The 26,353-nt window shown below is 42.5% G+C and overlaps 1 protein-coding gene across 2 annotated transcripts in view; it reads left to right on the top strand.

The window, feature by feature from the left end:
- Positions 1–26,353, top strand: part of LOC129703502 (glypican-5-like) — a 420,578-nt gene that overhangs the window by 52,428 nt on the left and 341,797 nt on the right. For both annotated transcript variants that reach the window (XM_055646030.1, XM_055646029.1), the window contains exon 2: positions 1,329–1,490. In XM_055646030.1, the coding sequence (XP_055502005.1) occupies positions 1,329–1,490 (162 nt within the window). The remainder of the gene's footprint in view (positions 1–1,328; positions 1,491–26,353) is intronic.

Genomic DNA, 26,353 nt, shown 5'->3' with positions numbered 1-26,353 from the left:
TACTCTCTCAATAGAGTTAAATGTACTGACATCTGTATTTGCTCAGAAACATCTACTGCCAATTATTACCCAGGAAAATGAACCACCCAGTCACATTCCACTTATCAACATACAGAATAAGTTTCATGTGCATATATCATGTGAATATAAGTATTATAGTGAAATCCCAAAGGAACTTTGGTTTCCTTGGTGTGAATATCACAAACAATCAGTCCTGGACCAACCACATTGAAGCCACGGCCAAGAAAGCCCACCAATGCCTCTACTTTTGCAGAGGATTAATGAATTTGGCATGTCTCCAATGACTTTTCGCACCTTTCACAGATGCACCATAGAAAGCATATGTCGGGTTGCATCACAGCTCAGTTTGGCAACAGCTTTGCCCAAGACCACAAGAAATTGCAAGGTTGTGGATGTGGCCCAGTCTATCGCATAAACCAGCACACCGCACTCCCACTGCCCCCCCCCCCCCCCCCCCCCGCGCCCATCACCCCACCACTGACCCCATAAACCCCCAACCTCCTCTAGCCAATAGGCTCCATCTACACTTCGCGCCACCTTTGGAAAGCAGCCAACATAATAAAAAAACATTTACACCCCAGTCAATTCATCTTTTCATCTCTTCCATCAGGCAGATGATACAAATGCTTGAAAGTACATAACACTAAATTCAGGAACAGTTTCTTCCCCGCTGTCATCACACTACTGAATAGATCTAACATAAACTAAGGTTGCAATCCCAAACTCCCAACCTACCTCTTTGTGGCCCTTACACCTTTATTTTACCTTTATTTTCTCTTTAACTGCTTTAACGCAATATTCAGCACACTGGTATTTTTCGCTTTGTACTATCTGCTGTACTTGTGCATGGTTTGATTGAATTCATGTATAGACTCCCTGATTTACAACGGGTTACATCCTGCAGGCCCTTGCATAAGTCAGATATTGACTTAAGCAAGTTGGAAACAGATATGATACTGCGTATGTGTAAATTCACTCTTCAACGCAGAGACCATGTGGGCGTCAGTGGGCTTAAAGAATTCCTTATGTAAGTGCGAGTGGATGTAAGTCACCAATGGTGTAAGTTATGAGTGCCTGTATTTGACTGGATAACATATAAACAACATTTTTCATTGTACCTCACACAATAAAGATAAACGTACACCACAATGCCTGGTGTTTCTCTATTTTTAAAATGACCATTAGCCAGAGCTAGATTCTCAACCCTCTATATGTGACTTTGGAAACATGTTTGAGAAGTATTTTTCTGTCAGAGCTGATCTTCCCTGTGTGTCTCGCCTATTGATTGACCTTCCTTCTTGTTACAGATGAGGATTTACAGATCTGTATGCACAATGAGCCAACCTGCTGCACGAAGAGGATGGAAGAGAGGTATCAAGTAGTGGTGCGGAGAGAGCTCCTACAGAGCATCCAGTTCCTGAGCTTTGAACTGAAATACAGAATTGAAAAGAATGGCGGGGCTTTCCAAGGTAGGAATATTACATCTGACAAACAGCAGTAGGAGAACCAGTACAAAGTGGCTAATCTTCCTGGCCGTGCATTGGTTTCTCTGCTTAAATACTTGTAAAGCAGCTTTGGGGATTTGTGGTCGAGGTTTGATTTATCCAGGTCGGTGCAGAAATGCATCCTCTTGAACTCGTGCCTTGCTCAAGAAATGTTTAAGTGTGGATGGATCTAATTTCTGACCAATTTGTCTCTGGCTGTGTTCAGGTTACTCCTTCTCCACATGGAGTTTAGTGTTCACCTTGTTTTACTTGCCTTGTTCACAGACTACTTTCTAGAGCAATGCAGAACTGAACTAGGCCAACTTTGGTCATGTCGACTATTAAAGTCCCATTTACATTAATGTTATTTTTGCAAAGAGGAGTAGTGTAGAATTGGCAAAAAATCTAGGATTTAGACAGTTAGGGGCACAGAGGTAGAGCTGCTGCCTCATAGTGCCAGAGACCCAGATTCAATCCAGACCTCTGGTATTGTCTGTGCGGACATCTCTCCCTGCACTGGAGACCCGACCTTTTCTCGTCGGGTCTCAGTTGTCGTTGGGGCCGCAACGAGGAGCGGCCTCCAACAGGAAGAAGCCGGGGACTCTGGTGCTACGACTCCCCGTCGCCGTCGCGGAGCTGGCCGAGACCGGAGCTGCCGCTGCCGCTGCTGCTGCTGCTGCCGATGCCGCTGCTGCTGCTGAGTCGGAGGCTGCTGCTGCGGGTCTGCGGACGGCGGCACCGGGAGCCCGCGGCTCCCTGGAGGGAGACCGCTTTTCGGGGCTCCTGCAACGGCGACTTCTCCCGCCCGAGTTGCGGGGTTGAAGAGCTCCTGGAGCGGGGCCTCACAGCACCGCCCCGCGCGGCTTGGAATGGCCGCGGGACTCTGCGAGCGCACACCGGGGTCTTTAACACCAAGACCCGGTGTGCGACCTCGCACCACCCGGCGTGGCTTTAATGGCCGCGGGACAATCGCCATCGCCATCGCCAGCCGGGGGCTTTGACTTTGACTCTGACATGGGGGGGGGGAGAGTGCAGTGGAGAGATAAGTTTTTTTGGCCTTCCATCACAGCTATGTGATGGATGTTTATGTAAAATGTAATTATGTTGTGTCTGGGGTCTATTTGTGTGTAATGTATGGCTGCAGAAACGGCATTTCATTTGGACCTCCAGGGGTCCAAATGACAATTAAATAGACTATTGACTATTGACTATTGAGTTTGTTCGTTCTCTCTGGTTTTCACCGGGTGCTCTAGTTAACTCCCACATTCCAAAGATGTGCAGATTTGATGGGTGATTGGCCTATGTATCAATTACTAGTGTGTAGGACATAGCTACTGTATGGGTGATCGGTGGTCGCGGGGACTCGACTGAATAGACACAAAATGCTTGCGTAACTGTCAATCTGAAGAAGGGTCTCGACCCGAAACGCCACCTATTCCTCCTTCTCTCCAGAGATGCTGCCTGTCCCGCTGAGTTACTCCTGCATTTTGTGTGTGTTTTCAAGACCATGTCTGAAATGTATGTATTTTTTCCCTTTCATGACATTCCTCTTCAATATTTTCCTCCTCATTTGTAAGGGATGGAGATAAAGTCAGAACAGTTGGCGAGCTGGAGGTGGGAAAGACACTTTAACGCATTGCTCTGCTGGATTAGTGCGAGACTCTATTAGCAGTTTATCATCATCTTGCACAAAGTCTGAGTCTCACTGACAGTCTGAAGAAGGGCCTCGACCCGAAACATCATCTATTCCTTCTCTCCAGAGATGCTGCCTGTCCCGTTGGTGTTACTCCAGCATTTTGTGTCTATCTTTGGTGTAAACCGACATCTGCAGTTCCTTCCTACACACTACCTTGACGGTATTTTAGAGATTTGTAAAGTTAATGGTTTACATGTGTTAAGTGTAATTTATAAGGCGCCAATGTTTCCCACCAAAAGCTATTTTGTCCATTCATTGTTTTGAACTCTGAATTGTTATGGACATGGGTGAATGGTTTTTAGTGGACTGCTTTACCTATTGTCTGGTTTAGTTTATTTAGAGATATATCGTGGAAACAGGCCCTTTGGCCCACCGAGTCTGCACCGACCAGCGATCTTTGCACATTGACATAAGCACACACACACACACACACGAGGGACAATTTACACTCATGCCAAGTATAAAAGCCAATTAACCTACAAACCTGTACATCTTTAGAGTGTGGGAGGAAACTGAAGATCTCGGAGAAAACCCACGCGGTCACGGGGAGAACGTTCAAACTCCGTACAGACAGCACCCGTAGTCGGGATCTAACCTAGGTCTCTGGTGCTGTAAGCTACAGCTACACCACCGTGTCGCCTGGCACCTAAACAGCATCGTAAAAAAAAAGTCAGCAGTGAGAGTAAGCTTTGATTACACAACACCGTTTTACAATGGGCTTCTGGGTGTTAGTGTGCCTCCCTGCAAAAGTTATTGGTTTCTGGGTGTGAGCTGCTGCATTCCTACTGAAGTGCTTTTTCCAGGAGCATTGCCAATGCTTTGCCCTTCATATACACCTGGGAACTTCTTCCTGGGGTTCTGACCCCGAGATGCTCGGTCAGATCTGGACAGTTTCGCAGCTATGCCTGCTTAGGCTCACATCGCAATGAGAACCTTCATCATATGATAGTTGTAATGAAGCTTTACAAGACTAAAATTCAACTGCCAGCAAGCAATACTTGATAAGTCGCAGAACAGCCAGCAGTGAAGCAGACAGGAAACACATTAAAATTCAGATATGTGTATATTTTTTTTACAATCAAGAGCTCTCTCAAATAACTGAGCGAGGTTTAACAGGTCTGTTGAATTTGTTACATTTTCACATTTTTTGACTGAAATTAATCCTGTGCAAACTCGGTCCATCTACTTCCTTTTGGGGCTGTTGTTTTGCTTTACTTTCACCCAATGTGCTCAAAAGATAGTAGTCTCCTTCACAATGGCCTGAGCTCTTGTGGCTGGCCTATAGTCAGTGAAAACACAAGACTAACACTTCACCGGGCAACTTTTGTTGTTTCGCAATAGTGGAAGATGGGTTTCTCTGTAACCAATTTGACTGAAGATTTAACCGTGCAAGAGCTGGTAAGGAAGCATAAGATACTCTGAGCTGAAGTGCAGGAAGAAGAGGATGACATCCAATTGCTTGCAATCTTCAGATCAAAACTGCCCAAGAATTATGATCATCTCCAGCACTAGTCTTTGGGCCATCTCCTTCATTTTATCCCACCTCACATTTAGCTACATATGCCCAAGTTACTGGAGAAAAAGGGACTGCCGATGCTGACATTTTGAGCAATAAAACATTCAATGAAGAACTCAATGGGTTAGGGTGGATCTGTGGAGTGAAATGGACAGATGATTTTTTGGGTTGGGACCCTTCTTCAGAGGTGGTCCGATGTGCATCATGCTACTGTTGCGCATTGAGTCACATCAACAATTACATTTCAAACAACATTTGTCTGTAAAACATTTTGGGAAGATTTGGAGCCATATTGATGCAAAGCTTTGTTCTTTAATAGTCTACTTATCAACCCACTGTCAGTCCAACATCTTCACCAAAGCTCCTCTGTCCTTGGAAAGTTGTAATTTGGTTCATCCACAAAGTCTGACTGTATCGTCCATTTTTTCCACCAACACACTTTGACTTGTTGCTTCAACATCACAGTCAATGAGAACCTCAACCAAAATCCCCCTCCCCTTTCACCCCATTTTATGTCAGTATGGTACATGATCTTTCATTATTCTGTCTTCATTCTGTTGATGGATACTATAACTTCTCCAAAACCTGATTTGTAATATAATATAAAACAGAAAACTCTAGAAACATTCAGCAGATTAAAGCCCGCAAGTTTCCCAAGTTACTCACAAATTCTCCCGAGTTTTCCCCTTGATTCAAACTCGGAAATGCCAGCCGTAGGTACTCGGGGCTATTTTTTTTCCTCGTGGACATTTTTTAACATGCTAAAAAACGCCCCGACTTACCTGATGCCCCAAGTACCTACGGCTGGCATTATGAGCGCTACGAAATATCTACGGACTCCTACAGACTCCTACGGACGCGCTACGGACATTCTCTGAGTTTGAATCAAGGGGAAAAAGCGGGAGAATTCATGAGTAACTCTGGAAAGTGGGACAGGGGCTTAAGGAAGCACTTGTGGAAAGAGAATTAGTGAATGTTTCTGGTACAAAACTATTCAAGAAAATTGGGAAAGAGAGAATACAAGTTTGTGTTCGGCAGTAGAGGAGAAGTTAGAGGGAGATGGATTAGACATCCGGTGGGGTGAGACCGATAGCTTTATGTTGCAGATAAGTAGCAGTAGGATCAGATGAAGCTGCTTTGATAATGTAATGTGTTGCTAAGGGTAAGGTGTGGGACATGCTTTGCAGGATGCAGAAAAACCCAGGTCAAACAGACAGAAAGTAGGTCATAAAGTTTGATCTTGAGTCCAGGAGACTGCAATGTGTCCCGCCAGGAGATGAGTTGATGTTCCTCAAGCTTGTGTTGAATCTTGTAACAGTGCAGGGTGCCACAGACAGAGATGGGAGGGGGAAGATGAATTAAAATGGAACCCGGCAATTCAGTCATATCTGCAGACAGACTACAATCACAATCCCAATCGCAATAATACTTTATTAGCCAAGTATGTTTTGCAACATACGAGGATTTTCATTTCCCAAGTTAGTCATACAAATAAAAAGCAACGGAACACACAAAATACATTTTAACATAAACATCCACCACAGTGACTCCTCCACATTCCTCACTGTGATGGAAGGTGAAGAAAAGTTCAAATTTCTCCCCTTCCATGGTCGGGGGCCTCGAGCCCTCCGTTGACGGCATGATCTTGACTCCTGTAGCCAGTGGTCGGGCCCTCTGCATCGGGGGATGTCAGCTCCCCCGCGCTGGGCGATTGAACCCCGCGTTGGGGCTAGCCAAGCCTTCTGCAACGTCGTAGCTCCCGACTAGCCTCTCCCAAGACTGCGAACTCCCGATGTAAAGTCCACAGGCCCCGGTTGGAGCGATCCCAGGCAAGGGACCGACTGCGGTGTTAATTCCACAAAGTCAGTCCGAGGAGGCCTCTAGCTCCATCGACGGTGGGCCGCAGAGCGACCGCAGAATGCGATCCGGAAAACAATCGCATCTCCACAAAGGTAATAAACTGAAAAAAAAGTTCCCCCTCCCCCCCCCCACAATAAAACACTGGAGATCATTTACACATACGTTTAACACACACACTAAAAAAAATTTTCAAGACGAGAAAACAGGCAGACTGTTGGCAGCGCTGCCAATCGTGCGGCGCCCTGGTGGTGGACTGCTCACGTGGTACAAGTGCTCCGCAAAGCAATCACTCAATTGGTGTTTCATTTCTCCAGTGCAGAGGATCGCTTTGCAGACCACCTAACCTCTAACATCTGATGTAGTGGTTTTGCCTTGCTAGCTTCTTGTATAGTATATCTGATTTAATCAGAACATCATCAACAATGTCTTCTCATTCTTCATCTTCATCTCCATCTCCCTTTGTTGAAAACTGTTTTTTTTAATTGCTTCTATGATCTATCCATCACTTTACATTTCCCTCATATGATCTCTCTTCCTCGCACTTTTTCTTGGTATGCTCCAGTTTATCTCTCATGTTCTCATAAGGTCTCAACCTCTTTCCTTTTTCTCATTATGTTTCCTTTTCCCCTTTTTCTCCTATCCGTCTGAAATAATTGAAACTGGTGCAATATTTATCGTATACTGAAGGAAATGGCATTCTCATTCTATGTGTTCTTTCTTACCTTTGATCACAAATCATTGGGACTAATTAGGAATTAGAGATGGCTGCTGTCATCTGTATGTATATTACTGCTGTGTGTTAATGTTACTGAATAAAAGTAGTTCTGGAACAAAAATAAAGCCAATAAAGGCTGGAAATGTGCAACTGATCAGGCAATATCTGCGAAAAGAGAAATAGTTAATATTTCTGAAAAGTTAATGTTATCTGAAGTGCAAGTTTGCAGCATCTGACATTTGGGTAAACTGCATGGTAAACAGGGCCCAGTACAGCAATGGGTGGAATAAGTGCCAGCGACACACCATTGGGAAGAATTATTTCCATTGAACTACTTGCTCAGGTTAGGCATTGGCAGGGTACCAACATTTTCTCATTTACTGTGCCCGTGGAAGGAATCAACAGAAGCAAAATGCATCATGTAAAGTCTTGCTTTCAAAGTGTTAATGTGGATTTTATTTTTTGCTTGTGGCCATTATTGCAATTTATTGCCAAAATAGCCTGTTGTGCCATTTTAATTCTAAAGTCTGCTGGGTGACGTAGAAAGGCAATTAAATGTTAAGCATTTGGCAAAGGTGTGGCGGAAGATTGGTGTCTAACCTATGCTGGACCTGACCTGGGAGTATTTGATGCAGCAAGCTAGCTGGAGCTTTGGGTTGTGTCGAATTTGTGGTGAAAGTCTTTGATGGGATTTTGCATCTTGCACTGCCTGTGGGGGAATATTTGATAAGACAAAATGGTGAGTTTTCTCTTTATTTAACTTATGTTGTGCCTTCTGTAGGACTGGACAGTGTTAAGAGAGATTTTCTCTGTTGCCAACTGTAGGTATAGGAAGAATAAGTTTAGCTTGATTCTGCATCGGTTGTCACCTTCTTTTGAGCTCAGAACTTTACTAACATCAGGGTAAGATCTGAATTGTTTGAATGTCCCATATGTTCAGCAACATTTTTTTGGCTCTGTTTAAAACTTCTACTATTTACTATTTCAAATGCAGTTGTAAAATATTTTGACTATGATTGATTTAACAAATCTTCATTGATTGTTTGCCAAGAATTGGTAATTAAAGGGAGATCATTTATGGAGTCCTTTCCGCTTTGTGCAGTATAGTTATTGTCATCATGTAAAAAATGGAGCAGCTAATCTCTTGTCTCTCCAAGACCTCAGTGATTAATGTTGCCAGGGCACCAGGGTTGCCTATTCCTTTCTCCAGAGATGCTATCTGACTCGCTGAGTTACTCCAGCTTTTTGTGTTGATCTTTGATTTAAATCAGTTTCTGCAGTTCCATCCTACACACCAGGAAGAATGTCCTTGTTCTTTCAACAGTGCCATGCTTAATATATGTGCCCATCTGAAAAAAAAACGGAAAAGGCCACATTTCCCACAGCCTCAACTCTGTCCAAGTCGAACTTCAATGTCAAGGAGACCACTCCTTGACTAGATTTTCATTTTTCGCTGCTAATCCCTTTCAGCAAAGGTTCAGTATGTGAGAAAGATGAAACAGTGATCAAGTTGACAGAGGAAATGTTCAATAATTTCTCCAAATCATTCCTCCAGCCATACCCTGTGGGGACTTTTTTCACCCAGGGAATGTTGCAATGTGAATCATGCAGTCTGAGAAGGTGATGGCGACAGGTACTCCCACAGCAATTAAGAAACTAGACAAGCACTTGAATCACAAAGCCATAGATGGTTGTGAACCAAATGCAAGTAAATGAGGTTAATGCAGATAAGTAAAATGATTGCATGGATGTTGTGGGCTGAATGGATTGTTTCTGCGCTCTTTGACAGATTCACTATGACTCTGATTCATTCAGGAGGGTAACAAACATCTAAATCCCTTCTGTTGTTGCAACTTTATTCGCTCAGATGTGGTTGTTGGCATGAGCAGTAAATGAACGGACTCCTTTCTTTCCTTGACCCTGGTCAAGTGTGAAAAGTAAATAGGGCAAAACAAAAGTTTGCTATGTGAAAGTGATGTATGAAGACCGATTTATCCAAATGTCTTCATTATTAACAACTCGTTTGCTGCCAAATACTTGTTTGATCGAAGGTATATGCAAACATGAAAGTGTTCAGGGAACAAACTGTTTGTTGCTTTTAATGCCTCTGCAAACAAGTTGTGTTAGCTAAAACAACAGGAATGTTATTTATTGGTTGGTGCACTTTTCAGTGTTTGGTTAGAATTGTGATTAATAGTTTCAAGAACCACCATGAACCAAGTAGATTGAAAATTTTAGAGGACACATTGGCTCCTATGTCAACAGGGCGAGAGACCTGGAACTGGGAACAGTGGCTAATTTCATTCGGCTTCATTGGTTCTGGTTTGAGCAATAGTAATTGAACCTTACCGTCTTCCTCGATGAATCTGGCTTTGAAACAGAGCTGTGGCATAAACGAATACACAGAGGATAGAAGACTCACGTTACATGAAAAATATCGTTCAACACTTCATAATTATCAACTATATTCTTACACATTTCGAAGAATTTTAACACCATGTTACTACCAAGGCATTAATTTTGAGTATTAAACATGTCTACATTGAGATGAAGGTAGATAAAACTTACAGACCTGATTAAACATGTCCAAATACACTGTGGAAAGCTGCAGAAGAAGTTGCAGAAGCCTTCTCTGAAATATATGAATTATTGTTAGACATGGGTAAGATGCCAGAAGACTCAAAAAACGAATGTTTTGCCTTTATTTAAGTAGGGCCGCAAAGCAACATTTGAGAACTATAGACCAGAAAGCTTAACATCTCTGATAGGAATGGAATTGGAGAGAGTTGTGAGGGATTAAATATACAATCATTTGGAAAGACAGGGATTGATTATGGATAATCAGCAAGGTCTTGTACAAGGAAGATCACATCTCACCAATTTGATTGATTAAAAAAAAAAAAAAACAAGAATTGTTAATGATGGCAGGGCCAGAGACAGTCTATGTGGATTTCAGCAAGGCCTTTGATAAGGTTCCACATGGCAGGCAGCTCTGGAAGGTTAGATCACATGGGATCCAGGGAGAGACAGGATACTAAATTGACTTTATGGTAGGAAGCATAGGGAGGGGGTGAGAGGTGTGCCTCAGGAATCTGTCTAGTGGAGTGCCTCAGGAATCAATGCTGGGCCTATTGCCATCGTCATCCATATCAACAATTAGGGCAAGAATGTACAAAGCATGAATAGGAAGTTTGAAAATTGCACTAAAAGAGATGGTATCATTAGCAGTGAAGATGGTTGTTACGAATTTTCGCAGGATCTTGTCCAGCTGGGCAAGCGGACTGAGAAACGGCAAAGTTTAGAACAGAGTTTAATTCAGATAAATGTGTGAATATTGGGAGGTTAAATCAGGGGACAACCTTCACAGTGAATGATAGGACCCCGTGGATTGTTGTACAGTAGAGAGATCGGAGTATAAGTGCATAGTTCCCTGAAAGTGGCATTCCAGATAGATCAGGTGGTGAAGAAAGCTTATAGCATACTGGCTTTCATCAGTGTAGACGTTTTTATGTTACGTTTAAGTTGTATAACTGGTATTAGGCCACATAGTGTTCACTTTTAGTTACCCTGCTGGAAAAAGGGCAGGGGTGGCACATGGTGCAACTGGTGGAGCTGCTACCTCACAGAGCCAGAGACCTGCATTTGATCCTGACGATGGGTACTGCCTGTTTGGAGTTTGCCTGTTCTCCCCGTGACTGCATGGGTCTCCTCTAGGTGCTCCAGTTTCCTCCCATTTTCCAAAGATGTGCACGTTTGTAGGTTAATTGGCCTCTGTAAATTGACCCTACTGTGTAAGGTGTGGACGAACAAGTGGGATGACATATTGTGGACTTGGTGGGCTGAAGGGCCTATTTCCATGTTGTATCGCTAAACTAAACTATGAAAGGATGTTGTCAGTTTCAAGGGCCTGAGATATAGAAGAGTTTGGGCAAGCTAGGACTGTATTGCTTGGAAAGCAGGAGGCTGAGGGATGGTTTCATAAAGGTGTTATAGAATAATGGGGGGAATAATTAGGGTGTATGGACAGCGCTTTTTTCATAGAGATGGGGAAATCAAGAACCAGAGGGCATGGCATTAAGATGTCTGGGGAAAGATTTAGTGAGAACCTGAAGGGCAACATTTTCCACACAGTGGATAATGCGCGTATGACAGGAGCTGCCAGAAAAAAATAGAAACAAAGAACCGGCGATGCTGTTTTATACCAAAGATGGATGCAAAGTGCTGGAGTAATGTTGCCTGAGTTACTCTAGCAGTTTGTGTTGATCTTTGCCAGAGGAAGTAGTTGGGGCAGGTACAATGACAACATTTAAAAGACATTTGGATGGGTACATGCATCTCGAAGATCATAGGCCAAATATGGGTACATGGGACTAGCTTCAGAGGGGCATCTTTGTTCGCATGGACAAACTGGGCTGAAGGCCCTGTTTCTGCACTGTATTAATCTATGACTCTATGTCCATTGTGAAGAACATACTGGTGTTATTGAAGAAGGGTCTCGATTTGTAACATCGCCTATTCCTTCTCTGCAGAGATGCCGCCTGTACTGCTGAGTTACACCAGCATTTTGTGCCTATCTTCAAACAGGTGAATTATTGATCTAAAATATAGGTTTGACTGCATGTACCCTACAGATGCTGATTTACCAGATGGCCTTGCCCAGAACTCTTCTAAAGTGGCCTTCAGAAGGTGCCGGTGATAATATTAGCTAGGTGCTGAATAGTGAATTGTGTGGTGACCAGATTACACAAAGGATGTTCATCCTGTTTTCCTTTGTGCACTCAAATTGTCATGTCGTCACCGCTGTGTTTAAACCTAAAACAGACCACAATAGTCTTTGTACTGGGAAAATTTTTGAGGGAAGTGCTGTTGAAAGATGTTGCTGAAGGATTTTGTAAATAATGGGATGTAGATTTACGACTTGGTTTCTAGGCATCGTTGATGAATGGGGGAATTGGATTCTCTCTCATTTCCCTGGGAGTTTTCTAATCCTTGTGGTGATAGGAATGTTATTTAAGTAATGAATATGTTATCCTGTGTATTGGTACAGCACACTACCTGGATGACCATATTATTACAGACATAGAATAAAATAATCCAGCTGTTTCATTTCTATACCACACCAAGGCTAGACTGCTTTAGCTCAACACTATTTCTCTCTAATGCGCCTCTAACATCAGGTAATTTCCTGGGGGAGACAAAGAAAAAACCAGAATTTGTCAAAGAGTTAGAAGATGCCAAAAGACTAAGAACCTTGTTGAAGTTTCACCCAGAAACAAAAATATGAGGAGATGGTTGGGGTTCCAAATGGTGGCCAGTTTCACTATTCTAAACAGTTCTTAGCCCAACAATGCTATGTTAAGATACAAACACACTGTGTTTGACTTAGCACTTTAATTCATACTTCTTCCTTCTTTATAGTTTGGTTTAGAGATACAGCATGGTACAGGCCCTTCGGCCCACCGAGTCCACGCCGACCAGCGACCCCTGCACATTAACACTATCCTACACACACTAGGGACAATGTACATTTATACCAGCCAATTAGCCAACAAACCCGTATATCTTTGGAGTGTGTGAGCAAACCAAAGATCTTGAGGAAAACCCATGTGGTCACGAGGAGAACATACAAACTCTGTACAGATAGCACCTGTCGTCGGGATGGAACCCACGACTCTGGCTCTGTAAGCGCTGTAAGGTAGCAACTCTACCGCTGCACCACCATGTTATATTGGCATTATGAAAAAGCTTTTCACCGTACCTCTGTACACTTGACATTAAACGAAAACTAAAATTGAACTGAAATGGAACAATTGTGAGGAATATATAAAATACAGCTGATCTATATTGCGTGTCCGAATTCCCCATTTAAGTTAAAGAAGATAGACACAAAAAGCTGGAGTAACTCAGGGGGACAGGCAGCATCTCTGGAGAGAAGGAATGGGTGATGTTTCGGGTCGAGATCCTTCTTCCTGCTCTTCCCCATTTAAGTTATGTGTTATTGTTAATCTGAAATCATAAAAGTCCATTTCATTAAGCTAAGCTTGGTCTCAATGAACCAACCTTCTCCCAGCCTTGATAGATGAGGAAGTGAGGAGCAGGACTGTCATATGACCAATGTCGACACCATTCATTGGTGCCTTGGGAGTTCCTATCCCAATGGGGTGAACAGGAGAGTCCCCACCTCCCCCTCCTCGGAAGTCATGACATTGCTTCAACTAGCGACCAGCTCAAACGTTGCCCTTCCTCACCCCAACCTGAGCCCGAGCCAAGTGAGCTAAAGTATGGGGCAGACCCAATTGGAAAGTGAGTGCATCTTGAGGGTAGGCTATAGCCCCGAGCTGAGGCTGAAACAATAAAATTGTAACCGAATGATGTTTTCTCGCCAATGCTTTGATTGGACACGATCTGAGAAGTGCTCACAGCTATAAAATTGGTTAAAAAAAAGAGTTTGAAGTGTTGCTTTGTTTTGCCAGTAGGAGGGAAAGACGAGTGAGAGAACCTGAGGCTCTATTGGCAGACTTTGTTGCAGCCTTTTAAATAAAATCCAGATGGCAGTTTGAAGTCATGCAGTTCTGAAAAAATGAAAACCATATGTCTATTTGTAAACAATTAAAAAAAAAAACCCCAATATGCCCATTCAATTAGTTAGTGGTAATAACTGGTGATAAGCAGGAGTGTTGAGGAGAGACATTGATCCATTCACCCATCTGTGTTTGCTAGTCCTTGGGTTGAACCGTAGTCCTCAAAGGATCGTGTTTTCTGTGGCTTGTAATGCTAGTTCTTTCTTTCTATGACAGTCTTTGATGCAATGGTTGTAAAATAAAAAAATATTGGTTTAAAATCATTATTGTTCATAAACTTAAGGAAACAAGAAGTAGGGTTAAGCTACTGGTTCCTCAGTATGTTATCTGTCCTGTGCCTCATCTCCTCTTTGTGCCAGATCCCAATAGCCCTCAAACCCTGATCTTTCAAAGATGTATCAACTTCTACACTAAATTCTAGTGATCAAGCCACAGCAGTCTTGGAGATATACAGCAATGGAAATAAACCCTCAGGCTCAACTTTTCTATCCTGTCCAAGTACCCATCAAAGCATGCCCCATTTGCCCGTTTGACCCACACCTCTCTAAACATATAGCTGAAACTATTGGGCAGAGAATTCCAGAGATTCTCTAATTTTGGAGAAGAATTTCATTTCTACACAATACCCTGTTTTAAATGACTACCCCCTTGTCTTAGAACTGTTGAAGATTCTCCCTCAAAGTGAAAGTTATTTTTACATTACACAATTCCTTTGTAAACAACTCCCAGAAAAACACAATAAGGACTGATGGAAATATGAATTAGACATTTTATACCCTGACTTGTTGAGGCCACGGGCCTTCCAACCCTGGCTGGTGGAGAGTCTCATCGCAGTCCCATGCTCACACCATTGGTCATGCTCTTGGTGCACTGACGGTCAATGTCTATTAGAGTCATGGAGACATATAGCAGGAAACAGGCTCTTTAGCCCGCCAAGTCTGTGCCAACATGCATTACCCATTTCCACTCATCCTATACTAACCTCATTTATTTACCTCCCCACATTCTCATCAATTCCTCCCAGATTCCACCACTCAACTACAAACACGAGGCAATTTTCAGCAGCCAATTAACCTAAAAAACCCGCCTGCCTTTGGGATGTGGGTGGATCCTGGAGCATCTGGAGAAACCCACATGGTCACAAGGAGAACGTGCAAACTCCACTCATACAGTGCTGGAGCTCTTGATCTGACCCAGCTCGCAGGGGATGTGAGGCATCAGTTCTCCTAACTTCCCCACTGATGAATGGGAAGAATTTTTATTACCAAATTGAATAATTTTGTGCAGTAAAACAATCATTTTTCGGCTACCCTGATATTTTGAAATTATAATCAAAAACGGTCCAGGATAATTAAGAATTTTTTAATTTTCAATGCCTTTACAGTTTTTCTCCTGAGCTACTTGGAGTAATATTCTGGATATTCAGAACACAGGGTGGCACAGAAGCACAGTGGTAGAGTTGCTGTCTCACAGCAAGAGACCCAGGTTCGATGCTGACTATAGGGGCCATCTGCACGGAGTTTGGACATTCTCACTGTGACTGTGTGGATTTTCTCCGGATGCTCCGGATTCCTCCCACATTCCTAACACGTGCAGGTTTGTAGGTTAATTGGCCTCTGTAATTACCCTAGTGTGTAGGATGCAAAAGTGGGATAACATTGAACTAGTGTATGGGTGATCATTGTTTGGTGTGGACTGGATGGGCCACAGTGCCTGTTTCCACACTGTATCTCTACACAAAAACTAAACTAAAGTAAACAATCTTGGATGTTTGACAGTCTCTTAAGATTTAAGTCCAAATGTGAAAACAGGCACCATTACTTCCACTGATACTACTTAACTCAGATTGGAGACTCAAAGGCAATGGACAACAGAAGGACCAGCTTGCTGGTTAGATGTGAGTTTTGTGGAGAACTGGAGGTGGGCTTGTTCACCACTTGGACTGAAGTATAGAGAGCTCTGGCAGTGCCATACTTCAGGGCTGGGTCTTGGACCAAGTGTGACTATGCTCAGTCGTTAGATAAGGTGGAGTGGTGCGACATTTACAATTTTTAAGGTAAATGCTTCGCTGAACATATGGAATGAATATTGACAGAGTGCTTCAATGTCCTTATAAAGCATTGTAGAAAGCCTTCCAATGTGACTCAAGATGTTTACGCTCCAGCTATAATGACCATGCTATGATGAGTATTCCTGTAAGCAGTAAGTATCTCTTTAAATAGTGCTTCACACCACATAGTGTTTGCTCCCAAACAGCTGACCATGTTAGTTGAAGTGCTTTGCCTACAACCTTCTTTAAACGGTGCCAGCAGGAATTCCAATGGCAAACATTTGTTTGACGACTCTCTGGCTGTTCGAAACACACCTTTTCATAATGGCATTTTATAAGCTAAACCATTGTTTCTTCCCAAGACCGCACCTTACACCTATTTTAGTTAGCAATCAGTTACTTGATTAATATCACAAAACTCATCCAAGGAGCAGGAACAAATAGTCCCTTGGCTGTGTTAGCTTGAGTTAATTGAAAAAATTGCCATGTTTTTCTCATTAATTCTCCTTATAAGTGTAGAATTGCTGGTTACTGAGAACTTTTTATTGCAAAGGAGAAATAAATCAATTTGATTTAGTTCTATTTTTCACAATTCTCTCTGGATGCCCTTAAGAACTTCACATTTGATCCAAGGACTATTGAAGTATTGCACTATTATAGTCTGGTTACCTAGTATAACATAATTTATTGCATTATTGTTTATTGTGCTTTTTTTGTTGTGTTGTTGCGAAAGTGTGCCTGTAAACCTGCAGCAAGCAGGAATTTAATTTGTTCCATTCACGATGCATTTAGCAATTAAATGCTCTTGAGTCTTGACTCTTGATTTTTGCAACAGAGCAGCCAGTTTATTAACAATAAGTTCATACGAAGATCCAGGCAGAAAATAGTAAGTTTTAAAAATGGATATATATCGGTGAAGATATGGAGGTGAGCTCCTTATCTCTTCTTTAGGTGGAGCAAATAATAATTGGTAGAAGAATTAGAGATTTTATTTTGCCTAGAACAGTGGCAGGGTCTGGAACACATGGAGGTGGAAATCCTCACCACATTTAAATAGTACTTGTGTGTGTGCATTGACCTGCAAGGCTACGAGCCCCATGTTGGGCCAGCCTGTTTTTGACCAGTGCTGACAGGATGAACTGGATGGATTCCTACATCATAAAACTTTCACAATTTTCTACATAGTGAGTTTGGTATTAGGATTTAAGGAATTGGTGCTGCAGATAGAGATTTTTTAAAAAACCTTCATCTGGTGAAGCAGTCCTGAACAAGAAGGCAAAATATTAATTTAGGAAGTGATTAAGGGGTGATGTTGGGAAAGATATAAAAGGTCGGTAGATATTGGAATTCTCTGCACAAACTGTATCAGAAGATCTGTGATCCATGCATTTTGAGAGGTTCGGTATCATTGGATATGACGGAAAAGCAAGTAAATGGATTGTGATATATTTTACTCATCGAATTGAATGACACAACAATCTCCAAGGCTGAAGAACCTATTGTGTTTAGCAATACTTATGCGGATGAAGTACCTGAATAACTGGTTAGACTTTGCTTTGTTCCTCACGTACTTTATGATTTGTGATTCTATATAGTTATCGTATTGATGGAGTTGTGGGTGTATAGATGGAAACTTCATGAACCCACTGTATGAATAAATGAATATCATGCAGAAAAGATTGCTTCAGACCTTGCCTCGTGTATAAAATGCTTTCCATACAGTCAAATAGATTAAAGGTCTACTTTGGCTGGACAGGGAGTTAGCATGAAACATTAGCTTTCTTTGGTCATTTTAAAGTCTCCATGAAGATTTTGTTGCATTTATTATTTCTGATAGCAAAGTTTGTGATTGTCTACAGGACTTGCCTGGTTCTTGTGTATCTTGTATTTTGTTCTTGTGTATCTTGTTTGTGAGGTTAGTGATGCTTTTGAATGCTATTTTCCCGAGCTGCTCTGGGAAGTGGGCACAAACCATCAACCCAACATGAGCACCCTCACTTGGTACTCTACTACGGTACCAACTGGAGAACCTCTGTGGTCAAAAATGGACCAGGCCATGGAGAAAGTTCATCAAATGACTGCATGTGATAAATGCAGTTACATAAGAACACAAGTAAGTACGAGCAGGAGTAAGCTAACTCAAGCCACCCCCATCATTCAAATATGAGCATGGTTGATCGTTCTCAGGCCTCAAATCTTCTGAGTGCCACATCCTCATGGCCCCCTTTTCAAAATTATCTACTTCCACTTCATTTGCTTCAAATTATGTGGCCTCCAAAGCCTTCTCGGGTATAAAACTCCAGAGATTCACCACATTCTGCAAAAAAGGTTTCTGTGCAATTCCGTTTTAAACCACTGGCCCCTTATCTTGGAACTATCTCGACTCATTTGTGACTCTCCTATTTGTGAAAACATCTCAACACCTGCCATGTCATGTAACCTCAAGATTTAATAGCACTCAATAACTCAATATACTCAATATCACTTTCAAATTCAGACCAAAATTGTTTGGTCTTTCTTGATGGTGCTCACTGTTTGCATGTTCTCTCCCAACAATTTAATCCTGGTGTCCTTTAATTTGTAGGACAATTGATTCACTGCATGATTTCAGGCTCCACACTTCTTTCTCCCTGGAAGAACCATGCTCTGTACCCTGATGCATCTTCATCCACCTTTATGATGGTCCCATCACTTTTATTGCTGGACTCTAGTCTCTGCCCATAGCACACATTATGAATGTGATGAAGGTCAGCTTTCAAAGAGATTTTGATGTTTGAAATTGTAGACTGTGGAAAGGTATCAACACTTGCATCTCCCCTCTGAAACTTCAATCTGATCTTGAACCTATATACAAAAGGTTTACAAATCCATGGAATGTGTGTCTTTCACGCTGAACAGAACATCTATTCAGTCTCTGCCCAATGGTCACATTTATCATTGCTAGGCATTCCTACCTATTAGTTCCCATAAGCATGTTCCCTGTTTGCTATTGCTGCACATATAACCTCAGAAGGAATTGACAAGTGCCAACCATCATTTGATCACCGCATGATTGTGATCGGAACAGTCACTACTCTGAATTTGTCTTGTTGATTTGGTATGAAGGTGTAGTATTTGGTGTGATTTGGTTTTTTATGTGATTTGGTGTAGTTATTTTGCTCTGTATTGTGTTTGGATTTCACTGAAAAGAGAAACAGGATATTTCCCACCATTTGTTGATTGATCATGGATTTCTTTCCTCAGCTAACGCAGTAACTGAGAATAACTTTTGATGCTAAATACATTGAACGCTAAGGGGGAGTACACTCAGTCAGTGTTGCAAAATAATGTACAAATTACTTGTATTTTTTGAGGTACAATGCCATCCACCAGAGTAATTGTAGCTGCTGGCTATTGTTACGAACTGAAACATAAATCCTCATTATAACATTTATGTGGTCTGCCCGCCTCCCACAGATAAGTTAGTCACCTTGTCGTTACAGGAATCAATAAACTGGTTTTGAGGCTTGCAGAGTTTTGGGTTTAATTTGGCAAAGATTTTTAAACCCAACCCCAAACAATTGGTTAAAATGTTTCATTAGGAAAAATAAAAATCGTTCCATGGGTGATTGTTGTTTCTTGTTTGGATGAACAACATTTTTGTTTGAAGCATAGTCGTGCAGTTTTGCTTGATATTTCATTTGGAGATAGGGGAGGAATGGAACAATGGCTTTGTCCAGCCTGTACAAGGATTAAGTGGACTATGGGAATGAGATGAAAATGACATGTTAGACATTGAGTCATACACCACAGAAACAGGCCCTTTGGCCAAACTCATCCATACCAACCACGTTGTCCCATCTAAGCTATTCCCATTTGCCTGCATTTAGTCCTCTAAACCTTTTCTATCCATATACTTGTCTAAATGTATTTGAAATATTGTTATTGTACCTGCCTCAACTACTTCTTCTAGCAGCTTGTTCCATATACCCATCACCATCTGGATGAAAAAGATGCCCCTCATTTTCCTATTAAACAAATGACATCTTGGTCACTTGCCCTGCCCAATTGCGTAAGAGGAGGTAAAGCTATGCCCTCTCCCTGAAAGGACCCTTTGCATATTGCCAGAAGAAACTTTGCTGAAACAGAACTCATTTGACCAATTCTACCCCATCTAAGCCCTTTGGCAAAGTGGCAGTCCCAATGTTTATATCAATATGGAGTTACAGGTAATTGCTATTGGAGATTTTAAAATGAAAAAAAATGATGCCTCTCACTTCTCTCACTTCTGTCCCTTTTAATTCAATCTTTCTCTCTTTTTATTTTGTTTTTTGTTCCAACATCGAATTCACTCTACTGTAACCTTTTTGTTTCAATCATGCACTGTTCTGCAATGAATATTTTTAATTGAAATAATTTAAACTTCACACAGTACACATGGAATGAGCTGCCAGAGAAAGTGGTAGAGGTGAGTACAATTACCACAAATAAAAGACATTTAGACTGGTATTTGGAAAGGTTTGGAGGGATATGGGACAGGGGCAGGCAAGTGGGACTAATTCCATGTCAACTTAGTTAGCTTGGACAGGTGGCGCCGAAGGGCCTGTTTCCATGCTGTACAACTCTATGACTATGGTGGCCGATTGGGAAAGGGGGAGATGCAGCGAGACCTGGGTGTCATGGTACACCAGTCATTGAAGGTAGGCATGCAGGTGCAGCAGGCAGTAAAGAAAGCGAATGGTATGTTAGCTTTCATTGCAAAAGGATTTGAGTATAGGAGCAGAGAGGTTCTACTGCAGTTGTACAGGGTCTTGGTGAGACCACACCTGGAGTATTGCGTACAGTTTTGGTCTCCAAATCTGAGGAAGGACATTATTGCCATAGAGGGAGTGCAGAGACGGTTCACCAGACTGATTCCTGGGATGTCAGGACTGTCTTATGAAGAAAGACTGGATAGACTTGGTTTATACTCTCTAGAATTTAGAAGATTGAGAGGGGATCTTATAGAAACTTACAAAATTCTTAAGGGGTTGGACAGGCTAGATGCAGGGAAGATTGTTCCCGATGTTAGGGAAGTCCAGGACAAGGGGTCACAGCTTAAGGATAGGGGGAAATCCTTTAAAACCGAGATGAGAAGAACTTTTTTTCACGCAGAGAGTGGTGAATCTCTGGAACTCTCTGCCACAGAGGGTAGTTGAGGCCACTTCATTGGCTACATTTAAGAGGGAGTTAGATGTGGCCCTTGTGGCTAAGGGGATCAGGGGGTATGGAGAGAAGGCAGGTACGGGATACTGAGTTGGATGATCAGCCATGATCATATTGAATGGCGGTGCAGGTTCGAAGGGCCGAATGGCCTACTCTTGCACCTAATTTCTATGTTTCTATGTTTCTATGTAACCTTGGGTCTGCTTGTTAAGGAGGTACATATTTGCTTGTCCTGCCTATACGGGTCATATTATCAAAACATGGATTGCAGAAGGCTATACGAAATATAAGTAGGAGTAAACTGTATGCCCCCTCGTGTTTCCTCCGTCTTGCGTTAAAATCAATCTGTTTTTGGCCTCGCCTGCCTTAATGTAGAACATGGAACAGTATATACAGTACAAGAACAGGCCCTTAGGCCCACAATGTACATGCCAAACATAATGCCAAGATAAACTAATCTCCTTTGTTTGCATGTGATATCTACATTTCCATTTCCTGCATATCCATGTGACTATCTGTTGTGAGGCAAATGAATCTTTACACTACTCGTAATTTACTTAACTTTATTTAAGCTTTAAGCAACTTATTTCTTTAATACATACTCAGAAACGTCTGGCAAACATGGCTGATTCCACAGGCCTTTCCCGCTCCACACATGTGCACAGTCTAGAAGAGCCCCGCACATGCGCCCACTTCACTATCTAAAAGCCTCCTAAATGCTACTTTCATCCACTACCATCTCTGTAAGCATGTTCCAGGCACTCACCACATTGTGTAAGAACATTTGGCCTGCACATCTCCTTTAAACTTCGCCCATCTCACCTTAAAGCTGTGCCCTTTAGCCTTTGTCATTTCAACTCTGAATAAATGGTTCTGACTATCTATGCCTTTCATAAATTTAAAAAAAAAACTTTTTTGCCTGTTCGAATGATCTCAGACTCGCAATAAGTCACAAATCTGTCTATCTTCTGTGAACTTAGTTAACGACTTAACCTTCATATTTACTTTGAGTATGGAATTCCAATGATTCATGAACTCATGCAAATAAAACATCCTCCTTATCTTTGTCTTAAATGGCATTCCTTGTTTTGAGATCATGTCCCCTGTTCCAGAAACCCCTTTGAAGGAAAATATGCTTTCAGCAACTACCCTACTCAGAATCTTTCAGTAATACTACCTTGCATTCTAAACTTATTTGAGGCCGATTTAAACTGAAGATAGACACAAAAAGCTGGAGTAAATCAGTGGGTCAGACAGCACCTCTGGAGAAAAATAATATATTCCTTTTCTTCAGAGATGCTGTTGACCCGTTGAGTTACTCCAGATTTTTCTGTTTATCTTCTTATTTGAGGATGTGCTCCAGATACTTTCCTTTTCACATGGGATAATGCCTTTAAGTTGAGTGAATAATCTCTGAATTGCCTTCAATCCATGAATGAGACCAACTCTACCTGGTGAAGTCTCACAAATCCCAGGATTGTTGCAGGAAAACCTCCTTACTTTTATACTTTGTTTCCCTTACAATAAATGCATACATTCCATTTGCTTTCTTTACTACTTGCTATAGCTGCATACTAACTTTCTGCATTTCATGAATGATGACCCTCCATCCCTCTGTACGGCAGCATTCTGTAGTTTATCTCCATTTAGACAATTTCAGCTTTTCTATTTTTCCCACAATATTGCATAACTTCCTATTATCCTGCATTATACTCTTACCTTTCCTCACTCACTAAAGCTATCCATATCCTTTTGCAGACTCTTTCCGACCTCTTCATGTTTCAACGTCCAACTAAATTTGAACCAAATTTGGCCACAATGCATTTATTCATAATTGAAGTTGCTGGACTGATCAAGAGGCAACCCGCTAGTTAGGATAATGTTAGAAATAAACGGATCCTTTTTTGACCTGTGAAGGATCCGTTTATTACTAACATTATTCATTATCCAATCTTCTAATACATTATCCCTAAAGCTCTGTATTGTATTGTATTGTATTCAAATTTATTGTCATTGTCTCAATTTGAGACAACAAAATGAATTTCCCTTACAGGCAGTATCATTAAAAAAAAAATCATAAATAAATAAATAATAAATAAATAATAAAACATATTAAAAATAAAATTGAAATTGAATTTAAAAAAAAAAGACAAACACAGAAAGTCCATGACGCAAGGACTCGAATAATAGTCGCGTCCTCACCAGGAAGTGGCTGAAGGACGGTATCCTCCGCACTGTGCCCTCTTCCCCCACATAAAAACACAAAAAAAAAAACACCAAAAAAAACACACTTTTACATAACTAAATAAACAAAAAAACAAAAAGATACCGGGCTGTAGGTGGAGGCTGCTGGCACCAGCGCCACCGGAAGTACAACACTCTGAACTTCTACTCTGAGTAATAACATTTTCATGAGCCTGTTTAATGAATGTGTTGTGGAAATCCGTATATAGCTCTTCTATTGGAGCTGCTTTATTCATCTTATTTATATCTCAAAAATCTCCACCGCATTTGTCAAATACAATTTTACATGACAGTTTATGGGGAAAGTACGTCTAAGAACTGCGGTCTATCATTTGGGATGTGGGCCACTTGATTTGTCCATCTCCATTAGCCAGCGGCTTTATTTATATCATTGAGTTTAGAATTAAACTGCAGGAAAGTGAGGTGTGAAAATCTGAAATTAAATTCATTTTGCAATTTATTTTCTGATCCACATGTATACACAGTTTTGTTTGTATGACAAACATTCTATGTGGGCGGAAATGATTAGCGTTCATCGTTACAACTCTCAATTCAGGCTCTTGGCGCAAGAAATGGAGTTAAGCTGATTGATCTGATTTTTTTTTTGAAGACGTGACCAAAAAGGTCGATGAGAGTAGATGTTGTGTACATGGATTTCTGAAGGGCATTCAACAGGGTTCCACATGGCAGGCTGCTCTGGAAGGTTAGATTGCATGGGATCCAAGGAGAGAGAGCTGAATGGATAGCAAAATGGCTCCATGGAAGGAAGCTGAGGGTGGTGGTGGAAGGTTGCTTCTCAGACTGGAGGCCTGTGACTAGTGGTGTCCTCAGGGATCGGTGCTAGACCTGTTACTGTTTGTCATCCACATCGATGATTTGGATGAGAACATACAGGGCAAGATTAGCAAGTTTGCTGATGATACAAAAGTTAGTGGTTTTGCAGTTAGTGAAGATAGTTGTGAAAGATTGCAGCAGGATCTGGATCGATTGGCCAGGTGACGTTGGAATGGTTGATGGAATTTAATACAGAGAAGTGTGAGGTGTTGCATTTTGGGACATCAAGCAAGGGTAGGATCTACACAGTAAGTGGTAGGTAGGCCTCTGGGTAGTGTTGTGGAGCAGAGAGATCTAGGAGTACAGGTGCACAGAGTCTCTTGTTCAGAGGAGGGGAATTGAGGACCAGAGGACATAGGTTCAAGGTGAAGGGCAAAGATTCAATAGGAATCCGAGTGGTATCTTTTTCACATAAAGGATGGTGGGTGTATGGAACAAGCTGCCAGAGGAGGTAGTTGAGGCTGGGTCTCAGTGGCGGAAGTGGCGGCACGGCTCTGGCTGCAGCGGCTCATCGGCAGTCCTGTTTGTTTTGTGTTTTTTGTGTTGTTCATTTTGTTTGGTTAGTTTAGTTTTTGGTTTTTTTAGTGGTGTTTTGTGGGGGGGTGGTGGAACGGGGTGTGCAGTCTCTCCCTGCGGGGGAATGCGACTTTTCTGTCGTGTTCCCCTTCTCTGCCTCCGTCGGCGCTGAGGCCTAAATGGAGCTGACGACCTCGAGGCTCCGGAGGCAGAGACCGTCAAGATTCGCCCTGAGTTCGCTCCCATGAGGGCGGTTCGGCACAGGAGAGGAGCGGCCAGCCCGAGATGGAACGAGGCTGCCGTCGGAGCGGCCGAGCTCGGGGAGGTGCGGCGCTCGCAGCCCGAGGGCGGTTCGGTGCCCGTGTCGGGGCGGCCCGGCCCGGGGAAGAAGCAACGCCTCGAGTCGGGGCGGCCCGGCCCGGGGGAGGTTCGGTGCCCATGCCGGGGCGGCCCGGCCCGAGGCTGAAGTCGACAGATACTCACGTGAGGGTGGCTGGGACGGTGTTCTGGCGGCGGTGGCCTGAGTCCGGGGTTTGGCCGCGGGCCAGCGCGGCTGCGTCTGCAGGTCTGGGTGGGAGGCAGCTACGACCACCCCGGGCTGTGGTGTTGAGCCGCGGGACTGTTATAACATCGCCCGGGGGAGGGGGGGGGGGGTATCGCCTCAGCGCAGAGGGAGAAGAGGAGGGAAGAGACTGCAGACCTAAGACTTTTGCCTCCATCACAGTGAGGAGATGTTGGGTGGTCTCACTGTGGTGGATGTTAATATGTGTTTATTGTCGTTTTTTATTGTATGTATGACTGCTCAAATTTCGTTCAGACTTCGGTCTGAATGACAAATAAAAATAAAAGGCTATTCTAAAAAACAGTTAGACAGGTACAGGGATAGGAGGTTTGGAGGGATATGGACCTGAGCACAGGCAAGTAGGACTATTTTATCTGGGACATTGTTGGCCGATGTGGGCAAGTTGGGCCGAAGGGCTTATTTCCACTCTGTGTCACTCGATGACTCTTGTAACTTACCTGGTGAACAATGAGTGGTGATTCTCTCTGGCTGGTCAGGAGTAATCTCTCTCATACTGGATTTTGTTTGCCCTGAGCAATGTGAATCCGGCATTTACTTCACATTTGACAGCAACCGAATCAATACAGTTGTACCCTTGAAGATTCATGAGCTTGGGCAGAGAGGGTTAAGGATTATTTATAAAAATGAAATTCCAATGGTCTAAAATAAAGGTCTGTTAATTCCCAAAGCGAGTACCTCTCCCCATTCTGATGTCTGCTCTTTGGCTGAAACTTTGCATTAGTCCAAATAAACAAAAAATTCAGCCATGAGTTTATAAAAATAAATGTTAACGTTTCCCCCTCCCTTAGAGAACTCCCGATTAACCTAGCGAGGTCAGGCGGGGTCAATAGATTATGTCTTTAATTTACAGACTGGCGGTGGAGTGAAGTTAACTCTGTGTGCGTTCCCTGAATGCTCAGTAATAGACCATGCCGCATGTAAAAGTTCAATGCTCTCTGTTGTAGAATGGAATAAATTTGGACTAGTTTTGCAGTCAGTAGAAGGGATGGACCTGTTCAATCTTATGCTTGTTGATGGAAATTTTTAGAAAGTGATCTCAGTGATTGAAAGCCTCATCATCAGAGTGCTT

Source organism: Leucoraja erinacea, chromosome 14, assembly GCF_028641065.1.
Source record: "Leucoraja erinacea ecotype New England chromosome 14, Leri_hhj_1, whole genome shotgun sequence".
NCBI classification, from domain to species: Eukaryota; Metazoa; Chordata; class Chondrichthyes; order Rajiformes; family Rajidae; genus Leucoraja; species Leucoraja erinaceus.
The sequence above is the reverse complement of the archived record's forward strand: the minus strand, read 5'-3'. Positions and strand labels throughout refer to the sequence as shown.